General features: G+C 38.7%; 1 protein-coding gene across 1 annotated transcript; it reads right to left on the reverse strand.

Moving 5' to 3' along the window:
• Positions 1–587: 587 nt before the first annotated feature.
• LOC115923853 (adhesion G-protein coupled receptor G2-like) lies at positions 588–11,416 on the reverse strand. The gene is made up of 9 exons (XM_030985240.1): positions 11,412–11,416; positions 9,803–9,986; positions 7,766–7,948; positions 6,858–7,235; positions 6,011–6,169; positions 5,119–5,234; positions 3,409–3,692; positions 2,776–2,842; positions 588–1,714 (listed from the first exon to the last, which is right to left on the reverse strand). The coding sequence occupies exons 1-9, from the start codon at positions 11,414–11,416 to the stop codon at positions 1,165–1,167; spliced, it is 1,926 nt and encodes a 641-aa protein (XP_030841100.1). The 3' UTR covers positions 588–1,164.
• Positions 11,417–11,814: the final 398 nt, after the last annotated feature.

An 11,814-nucleotide genomic window follows, 5' to 3' on the forward strand; every position in this document is an offset into this window, starting at 1 on the left:
CTTTCAATACGCTTTACAATATATAATCTACAATAACTAAAAACAATTTTCTTTTTTTATTTTTTAAATACCAACAAAAACAGTAATTGGGGCGTTAAAGGGAAGTCGGAATGTGCATCAGCGTAAACAAGCTCATGCATGTTGAAAAAGAAAATGAATATGACTTTTGCCCATATGACAAATTTTCTGAAGAAAATGACATGTAAAACAGAAATTTGATGAAATATACCCTTTCTATCTTTTCGTGTATTTAGCAAAGTTTTGAATTTGCCTGTAAATGAAAGTCTACCCCAGAACAAAACCTCTAATTCAGAATAATAAAAAAAAATGTAATATGCACAGAAGTCATAATTGATATTTCTTCTCATCTAAACAATATTCATATTGCAGCACCAAGTAGCTATAGCCTACTTCAATTGTGGCCGCAAACCTTGTCTACATGTTATTCATAATGCTAATGTGTCATCAGTGACTCAAACTGTTATAACTTCGTTCTTTTTTGTTATCAAAATTAGAAATCACTATTTATTTCGGGAACCTATAATTTACAAGCTGTGCTACTTAATAGGTTCCTCATTATTTCACATCATCGATTTTCTATGTTAAATGTCTAACATTGTTTTATGTATTCTCTTTGTCAATCTTATGCATGAGACATTATTGTTATGTATAATGTTCAACAATAAAGCAAACTAAACAAAGAAACAAACGCACTACCCCTCTACAACCCTTTCGCGTTATTGCATATGATTATGTAAATAACAATGTGTCAATTAATCTTTCAAACAAATACCCCCACACTCACATCATGCATGATTGTGTATCAACCTATAATGCTTATTTATACATAATAATTCCAACAAGTCAGATAGTCCCTACCATCAATAGCAAATAACAAGCTACAAAGCGTTTCATTACATTCCAGAGGGTTTCAATTATGTACAGCATGGTCGCTAGGACTTTCACAAATTCTACTTCAGGCAATTTCAATAGACTTGGGTGTTACACATTGAAATGTAGGAACACGCCATTACGTAATCCGAACATAATTTCAAAAGGCAATGCATTAGGGTGTAGAAATTACCTTAATTAAATCAAAGTCTCAGTGCTCATGCCTACTATCATTTTCTGGCTATTAGTTACAAGAGATACATCGTTTGCACATTAATCATTGCAGCCTGATGGTTTTATATCTAATTTGAGTGGGTCAAAAGATGGATTGGCATGGGGTATTGTAGAGGAAGATTCAAACATAGGCTGAGAGCATCCAGTCCCACTCGTAGCTCTTGATGTTCCACCGGAATTTCCTTGGGACTCAGCGCTGCCTGCACCTTCCCGCAACAGTGCACAACAAATACATCGTCGCCATTGCATCCTGATGGTTTCCTTTCGAAGACAATAGAGGACGAAGATGAAGAAGCCTTGCAAGGAGTTGAAGATGATGAAAAGGAGTTCAGTGAAGTCCACGTTGATCAGGGTCAGGTATCCAATAGTCCAGGTGAAGCCAAGCAGGAGCAACATGGCGATGCCATTCTGGATCCGTTCTCGGGTCTCTTGTCGTTCGGTCTTGCAGTCTTTCTTCACACGTCCTGCCATTCGTGCAGAATTTTGCAGACGACGCATTGCCAGAATGAACACAGCGATATTGATGATGAGGATGATAGCCATTGGGACCAAGAGACCACCAATGAGGGGCCACTTCCGGATGTAACAACTGTGGATGGAGATAAAGAGAAAATAGAACATTGCTCGGGGAAGACTTCAGAAAACAAGGTTGACTACGAATAGGGACTTTTAGATTTGCACGTTGACAGCTTTGACTGCAACGTGTGACGTCATTTTAAGGCACTGCGCATGCGTCACGTCGTCTCAGTCGGCGATCGAGAATGCGTCAACCGTGATTTTCCTCAATCTAGTACGGTACTAGCTAGTATGCCGCGTGCGCATACAATATACAGTTCATCAGGTAGACAAAGGAACATCCCTTCCCTGCTATTATGTCAAAATGTGTAGAACAGGTGTCACATGCATATTCACCTGTTCTACTGACATTTTTACATAATAGCAGTGAAGGGATGTTCTACGTACCACAGCAATAGGCCATTTTCGTAAGAATAATAGTATTTCAATATAGACAGAATCCTAACTGCATACATTAGTTGTTGCCAGGTTGGACAAACATTATGGCTTGACCTACCTAGCAACACTTAATATATGCAGCTGCATTCTGACTATTGAAATACTATTATTTCTATCAGGTAAATGAAATAATTTGTATTGAGGCACTTCACAAAGACCTATGCATTAAATTTGGTTACATTACGAAAATGGCCTATTCTTGAGGGTAGAATGAGGAACTGTATATTTTGTCTTCTTTCTTTGTCTGTCATGTTCATAGTGTTATTTCCTTCATGCATGTATATCGTCGAGTGCAATCTAAAAGATTTCTAATTGTAGTCAACATGGGCAGTTCAGTACGTTGACACGCATGATCAGTCGGCGTTCGTCGTGTTCTCGTCCACTCAATCTAAAAGTCCCTAATACATTTAATCAGTACCCTAGTCATGAATAGTTCACGCGCATTTGTTGTATCCTCTATACCTGAGCTGTATTAGAGCCATTCCGCCGATATTCTAGAACAGTAGGAGTATTCTGTTAGAACGTCAAGACATAGATAAACACAAATTGAAATGCAGTAATTTTCATTAATAGTAACTTGCACTAACTATCTATTTTGGTGCAAGATTCCTCATGTACAAGTATGGATCAACTTACTAATCTTCTTCAGCATAATAGTTCCTAGTGATTGCCCCAGTTGCGGCAACAATCACAGCCGGGATACCTGAATTTGAAAAGAAAAAGAAAAAATATTAGGAAAATGTCCCCGTTATACTTTTTTTCCTCGATCTTTACACGTTGGAGTATATAATAGATAAATATATGAGTAATTCAAAAACTAACAAAATAAAGATATACTAGAATAATCAAACAAAGAAATAGAAAATGAATTAATAATCAAGCAAATAATTAAACAAATAATGAACAAAGGTTGACAGTTGCCCAAAGCGTTCTTCGCTTCACACAATGTGGTCCTGATCATTCATGGGGTAGAGGTGGGAGGGGGAGGGGGAGGGGGGAGGCGGTTTGGGTAGGGTTTACAATCGTCTACGTCTGTTAATTAACCACAACTGAAAACTCGATAGTAGACCCGACGATCAGGTAATTCCCAATAGTGAATACAGGAATCAAGTGTAAAAACAATCTCTGTCTGCTCTTGAAAAATCTGTGGTGATCCTCATCGTCATCTAGACACCTATAAAGGTCACGTCTCTTGTCAGTGTTTTGTTTTAATAGTACGCACTATAGTTGTATTTTTTTGTACTATCAAGAGAAATCAACGGTTCTTACCCCATCCTACAATCGAAGCTTTGATCATAAACTTCGGGATGTAAGTATTAAACACTTTTATGATGACCAGATAAGTGTTAAATCCCTCGATGCCCATCCACGTAAGCGAAGAGAGCACGAAGTAGTGGACGAGTGCCGCCAGGACGGAACACGGTATCAACTCGACCTCGGCATACTGGAACTCAGTGTCAAGAGCAATGATGGCGAGGGATACGGTGTACAAACAGAGCAGGGTGGTGCAAAGACAGATGAAAATCTTGTGAGTCTGAGATCTTCGTATCTTCCTGTTGATGAAAGATATTATCGTAAGTACGTTTTGTCTGGCTAGTTTTCTTTTTCTTCCAATAAATAAACGAACATTCTTTGATCTGATTGCATTAACAAGAGCAGTTCCGTGTAATGTGACCTTTATACGACATAATGTCTGCCCATCTATCTTATCCCAAAATGAAAACTCTCTACCCTTTTTTCATGGTATAAAAGACAACCATTAGGTAATGAAAACGTTAATAGTACGATTGATTTATAGCGCATCTAATGTAATATACTGATTTGCGCGGTGGTGGAAAAAAAATCATAAAGTGACACTTTACGGACACACAACCAAAACTTATTCAAAAGGCTTCTGATAATGAACAAAACTTTTTAAACGGCCACAGACGGGGCTCTTCCTATGTCTAGTGCATGGTAGGTCATTCCGAAGCTTTTGAGAGACACACCAGAAGCAGACTGGTGAAAGTTTGCATGAAACCCCCCCCCCCCCCCAAAAAAAAAAAAACAAAAAAAAAAAAAAAAAACAACAACAACAACAATAACAACAACAACAAACAAACAAACAAAAAATTATAATAATGATAATAATAATATAAAAAAAGGAATAAATAAATAAATACAAATTTATGAAACAATAAAAAAGTAAATAATTGAATAAATAAATACAAAATTATGAATGTTTGCAAGTTGTTATCCCTCTATGTAGATGGTGTATAGGTGCTCTTTATTGACACAATCGGTAGGAAGGTCCTTTCTTTTTAGAGAACCTATGGTAATATGCTATCCATAATATGTTTCGAATAGTGCCCCGAGGGAAAAGGCACTTAGGAGCAAAACATAAAATAATGATGTATTTGTACGCGACAAATGGTATAGTTGTCCATGACTACGTCACTTTCTTATCAAATTGCCAATCTGAGATTCGGATAATTTTGTGATATGATATTTCAAACATTCACAACTTTCATATGATAGGTCCTGTTTATTCAAACTTTCACTATTTTGTTTCTCTTATTTGTCTGCTTTCGTACGAATCGGAACTGTTCGATTGCCCTTTAATTGCCTTAAACATCATCTATTGAAATATGTGAACATTCAAATGACGTATTACGTAATCAGAATAATCATTATTCCTGAGGCATATAAGCCTTAAAATGGGTACATGTACTGAACATACCTGATGAAATGAATCAATTGAAATGACTTCTCGTATGTCTTTGCGATGGTTTACTGATAGACATCACTCATTCTGTTCTAAGAATCACTATCAACTCTTTCATTTTCAATCGCTTTTTGTACATTATCATGATTATACTGAGTTGTTTCTGTATAAATTCATGGATTTAGACTGATAATATATTATTATGTAATTGTTTTAGGGGATGGGGAGGGGGGGGGGGGTTAAAACAAACAACTGCCACAAACAATTTGACTCACTTGACACTAAGATAGGACGCGATAGCGATGACCAGACACACAATTGATATAGCACACCCAATGATACTCAATAAACGGAGTACAGGTTTCGGAGGTGCGTCCTCTGCATATATGTCCTTCAGCGTAAAACGTGTGCAGGAGCAATGAAATAAGATTACAGTAAAGGATACATTTTGAATTTGTATACATTATGAATTTCACTCATTGATAAAATGTTTAATAAAAAGGTGAAACCTACAAACATACAAACAGGCCATTGGGTTTGAAGCGCGTCACGGCAGTCAATTATTATGCGATTATCTTTAGAACTTCGGGCGAGCAATGTATCTGTCACTGCTTTATTAAATTCGTTTACTACCCGTGTCTCTGGATTCAATCGAGCCTGTCTAACCTGTAACCCAAATCTTGAAACCAAACTCACATTAACCACGTTTTGGAGGAAACTAGAGGCCTCTAGATATAGGCGAATGGTGATATCTAGGCGTCCCGAGTACATGTTTGCCAGGCTGAGACTCTGCTAGACATTGGGAGCGACCGACCTATTCTACCTTTATCCCTCGTCCCTTAAACCAAAATACTAGCTGTCCGTTAAAAACACAACATAAGCAAATCTTTGTTCATTATTTTGCTTTAAAAAGTGTGAAATCAAATTTCACGTCTGTTCGGCATTATTTTCATTTGCAAAACGGTCAAGAAATAGGACATGTAGCTTTAGCTGATAAACCTTATATGTTAATATAGGATCAAACCTTTGCAACAGCAGTCTCATGTTTACTTACTTGTTTAATAGTTTAATGTGACTACCGTACGTTAACACACTACTCATTGAGTTTGAAAAATAGAAAGAAAAAAAGAAAGAAGATATTTCAAACATGTTGAAGGAATCACGTACCACTAAGACGGCAAAGTTGGTCAGGTGGTCGCAGGCGCATGTGTAGTATTCATTATTGAAGCTATTGACGGCGTTATCAGGTAACACTTGACATCCCTCCATAGACCATTTAACAAGATTAAACTCCCAAAAGTTACAAGTAGGATCGCTGGAGTTAGGCTGAAAGCAGTAAATAAATAAATATAACATTTTAGAGACATGCGGCCCACAACCACTGGCAACAGAACTTAGCACATGCCTGTTTACGACATGTAAAGTACAAGTATAATCAATATATACTGTATATCCAGGCCTATATAATGTTAAGTAATCTGGGTTTTATAATAACATCGGCTAGTGTAGGGGAAAAAGTGTAGGCCTGGGGTGCTTGCAGGCAATTAATGGCGTTAAATTTGTTTAGCAATCCGCATAGAAAATGGCTTCTTGATCCATGTTATCGAGTGTCCTATGCTTTTGAATATTTATCTTATGACAACTTTTTTCTTCTTCATTTCCTTCTTTAAAGTTGTTGAAATGCCATCCTGGGAACCCTTGACAAAATTGACTTAATGATTAAATAGTGATTTATTAACACACCAGTCAGTGTTGTTATTACTACCGCCCGTTTCTTATGAGAATATGCTCCAGCTGGTGATGATTGCTCCGGGCGTGTTTCGTGATAATTGTTTGCATAATTATGGTGGTGTGTATAGGTTTCTAAGTGATTCTTAGGTTATGTTTAGTGTATAGGTATAGGTCGTTGGTCCAAGACTGAAGATACGAATTTTGTTCATAATATTGACATCAGAGCATTTGTCACCGGAGCATTTGTCATACAAATCTTCAGTGCACCTCATACCATGCTTACCTTGAATCTGTAGAAAGTGACGTTGACACGCTCCATGAGATTCTCTATCTTCTGTCCACCGATTGTTAAGGACACCACTGGTGTATCAATCTCACTGTTGAACTCGTGTGTTTCCCGGTTTAGTAGAGCAAGACTTGGAGAAGGAAACATGGCATCATTGGCATACCCAACGAAAGCAACCCTGAGAGACTCAATAGCGTTTCCCCCCACCTCGATGGGTACAACAACCCTGACAAAGGTGTCTCTTGGGACAGAGTCAGTAGGTGTGTCTTGGTGTGTTCCTACCATGATGTCACTGTTGCTCAAGGAACTGGTGTCCATACTTAACATGGTGATCACTATGCCGTCTCCAGCAGTGTCCGAAGATACGTCAAGCACCTACAGGAAAGTGTGTACAGTTTAATTTTCGTTATAATTATTCATTTATCTAAATTGTCGATATTGTTGCTTTCAACTTTGAGTAAAAATTTACAAAAAAACACCATATTTTTACAAAATCATGATAATGCACACACATCTACGCCTATGTCTATGCTAGTACTCGTCGAAAGCCCTTTCAGGCTCAGCAACTAAACAAGGACATTGTGGTGTGGTGTCTCTCATAGTGGTCATGATTTATTAGTGCACATTCACACGTTTGGAAATATGACCCCTTTTGAGGCTGTTTCTTGCCCTTATTAAACCAACAAATTGTTTTTCTTCAAATCCGCGAGCACGCCTCCGCAACCCAGTCAACATGTCAAACATTTAAAGCACTCAATAACTGAGCACGTCTGATTAGAGAAGGGACACAATTCATGTATCACTGTGTACTTGGATGCATGCATCGATCATCTGTAATTTTTCACACAACGGTCTACTTGGGCAGAAATAATGTAAAGATTTGTGAGAGTTAAGGTCTAGTTTACCTTAACTGCTAAATTAGGATAAGCTGCATCAAGCGTGCTGTTACCAACGTCGACGGTATTCAACTGAGATTCTAAGACCTGGACGATGAGGGCAGTATAATTTCCATTCTCTTGGGCAGAGGCTAGCACATCCTCGTAGACAAACATCACGTTATTTACTATTCCCACTATAAGACCTGTTACCTATGAAAGATGAGGTAAATATCATTACACAACAAAAGAGATTAGACTTTCTTCGTTCATTACAAACGACATATGCCAAACAATGACAAGCCGTAATTTGAAACACCAATGTAGAGGGTCTCAGGATAAACAAGCTTCTTATTTTAGACCCTTTACTATAAGTTAGGTTTGAAAGAATGTTTTTTCCCTGACCATTATTGAGGATCTGTATGCTTGTAATGAGGCTGTCACATATACGCTCCGGGGCCCCTACGGCGAGTAAAAACGTTTTTTTTTTACGAGCCTTTTACGGGCTTTCTACGGCCTAACGGTCAGATAAAAACGCCGGGAGAATTGAGAGCAGCCAAATCAGCACCACGGCGCCCGTACGGCTTAGAAAACTGTCCCGGCGCCCGTAGGAACTTTACGGCAGCCGGCCGGAGACCGGCCGAAAATTACCAAAATTTATGTTTTTACTCGCCGTACGGGCCCCGGAATGTATATGTGAAAGCCCCATAAGCAACCAGGGACTTGGTAATGATGATTTGATAATGCCTTATCAATCGATGGGCACTATTACATCGTCTTGGTTTCGAATCCCGGACCTCCCGATTAAGAAACCACTGTTTATCGCTGAGCCATTGCGCCTCTATTAATACCATGGCTTATATAAAGTATACAACCAAATTCATCATTCATCTAACATTGCATAATTTTCAATAATAATATTGAGTTCATTCTCTTCCAGACCTAGCAATACTGATAGGTTTTAACATGCTCGTTTTTATTCTCTCTCTACGTCAAATGATTTGGTGATATAAGTTAAGGTACGTAATGGAGCTCTCACACTCTGCCGTGTAGGCCTACCGTCCACCTGCCGGGCTGTTAAAAAACAACAGAGTCCAGAACGTTGGGTTTTGAGCGAACTTGTCCCCGGCCGCAAAAAAAAAATCATAAAATTAATCTTTTCACCGTTTCGTTGCCATCTTCTGGCCGTTTCCATACCAGGCCCATACCGGGTCTCGAACGTGTGCACCGGGTTTGTAGCAGCCACCTACCAGTCACTTAGCGTCCCCTCACCGCTCGGAGCGTCCTGTGAGCGAGTCCCCGGACTGCTGACGTCATGACAAGAAAAAGTAAAGCTCATCTGACGAAACCCCTCTATATATACCCAATAATTAGTGACAAACGGTGGCACACGGTGACAAAAGTAAATTTGTTGGTAATGGCACGTTCATATGACGCTACTGTGAAGGTAAGGACACGTTATGGACCCGTTATAGGACGTTATGGGAACGTCGAGGCGTTAACAGGATGTTACCCATGCGTTAGGGAGGCGGCGCCGTCAGAATCAGGCGGTACCGCTTTGGAAACACCCGTTGGCAGTCCGGTATGAACACTGTAATGAGGACGGTATGAATACGTTATGAAGACGGTGGCACAGTATCAACACGTTCATGACACGTTCACAACCCGCTTACAACCCGTTGCAGACGGTGGATTTGTTTTTGCCCGTTCATCACCGTTCTGTAACGGGTTATGAGCGTGGTGTGAACGTGTTCATACAGTGTGACCGTTTTCATAACGTATTCATACCGTCCTCATACCGTTCAACACCGTCCTCTTGCCGCTTACTTGCGGCCGGTGCCAGGCGGCCAAAGTTTTGAACATGCCCAAAACTTTCGCCGGGTCCCACCGGGTGTAAATAAGCGCCAACGCCCTATTAACGTGTTTCCCGCTTTGATAACGAACCACCGTGTGCCCTCGCCGTTCTCCACCGTCCGCAGACATTTTCGCGCACGGTGGCACACGGTAGGCCTACACGGCAGAGTGTGAGAGTCACTTAAAGGAAAGGGAAATGACCTATTAACTCACATTTGCATCAGAGTTCAGGTCAGCTATCACCTGCAGGATCTCATACAGCAAGCCGATATCGGTAGCGGTAATGTCCTCATAGTTCTGGGTTATTGTGAAAACTTCTTCAGCAACGTCTTTCACATTAGCATCATATATCCCGTTCTTCAAGTACAAAGAGACACACGATTCAGTTGTTTGTAATCTTTACTCCAAAACACATCAATTCTTTGATAGTATAAAGACGTTAGATTAGCGTAGACTTCTACTTTTGCAGGCCTCGACATTAACTTGCTAACAAAACAATTATTTTTACTGGACCCAAATTCTGAAACAGCCTGAATAACGAACTAGTTGAAAGTCCCTCAATTAATTAATTTAAACGAAAGCTCAGGTGTTTCCTTTTGAGTAAGTACGCATAAAAGTAATGTTTATGTCGCGATGGATCGTACATGTGGTTATACATTTGTTTTTGTTATTTCACAATGCCATTGATTTTTATCAATTTGCTTTCTCTACTTCTTCTTCTGCCTCTCCTTATTCCACTTCTTTTTCGTCTTCCTCTTCTTCTTCTTTCTTACCTTCTTCACCTTCTCCTACTTATTATTATATTATTCTCTTTACTCTCGATTCTATTCTGTTTTTTATGTAAAATGTGGAATAAATAAAACTTCAAACTTCAAATATTTTAAGAGGGAAGGACTAAATGTTATCATTCATCCTGAATCTTGTCTTTCTATATAGACTGATGGCTGGATAGGGCTGACGAACGAGCATTTCATTTTAAATAAAACAGTACATAGGACACTAAAGTACAGGAGGGCTGAGTGTTAGAGGAGGTTGGATTCTTACTCCCAAACTACGATTTATTGTTTGTTTTTTGGTAAGATTTGAAAAATCACGCGCATTCAATTTATGATTTTACGAAGTGACCTAAATGCTTATTGCGAGAAAATCAGCAGTTGCTGAAATGCCGCGATATGTTTTTCTACAATAATCATAATATTAAATTGAATTCATGCAAAAATAGTGCAATATTACAAAACTAGAGAAGTTATGCTTTACATTGATATCAAACAAAACGGAAGGTTTCTGTAAACTTCTAAGTAACGAGCGTCGGCAAAATGCCCTAACTTTTGAAGCGATTTTCTCCACAGTTTAGTTTTGCCTTTAAAAGTGGTTTATGACGGTTCGTAAAATCAACGACGATATATGCTGTTAGGCATGTTATAACGAAGGAATATTTGTTTCACTCGAAAAAAAGATGAATATTACAAAGTGGTAGTTAACATTCACCCAGGATGGGAGTAATTCAGAAGGTTCACCATTCAACCATACCAATTTTGAGATTAGAAATCCTAAAGTTCTGACATGTAAAATAGGGGCATACGATTTATTAAGCAGGGTTTGGGTATATGAACAACTGAGTAATTGATGAGATGCGACTAAGAAATAAAGAGCTAATAAGAACAACAAAAAACAGGAACTACAGATTAATCACATTTCACCAATTACGCTTTAATTGTAACATTGTTTTTTATCACAAAATAAATAGTTTTGTATACCGATTATACTATTAATTTTACATTTTTGACATTAGACAACATAATAGCGGATGGGAGACGATTACTTCATCGCGTTTTTATTATGATTATTACTTGCCTCTTAAAGTATAATTATTAAACCTCGTTTAGATATAAGGCGTTAACCAGCGGCGTTAGTTTGTAAATGATGTTGAAAAGTTAAATACGCGTAGGCTTATTTTGTTCCATCGGATCTTCGCGTCGGTCGAGTTGGCTTGTCTGGTTACACGACCTTTGGTACAAACGTACCGCTATATTCACAAAAGGTCGGGTGCTTCACGTCGGGCTACACGATATGTTGTGAAAACATGCCCCTTTATTCATGAAAGGTCGGGTGTACTGAATGCACAAAATAACAACGTTTCAAAGATTTTCCTAGAGAAAAGGTTTGTATTTTAGATGTCCATTTGTTTGTGAAAAAAATGCCTATACGATCAGACAATGATGAAG

The sequence above is a fragment of the Strongylocentrotus purpuratus genome, unplaced genomic scaffold (genome assembly GCF_000002235.5).
Source record: "Strongylocentrotus purpuratus isolate Spur 01 unplaced genomic scaffold, Spur_5.0 spur5_scaffold_14, whole genome shotgun sequence".
Taxonomy (NCBI): Eukaryota; Metazoa; Echinodermata; class Echinoidea; order Camarodonta; family Strongylocentrotidae; genus Strongylocentrotus; species Strongylocentrotus purpuratus.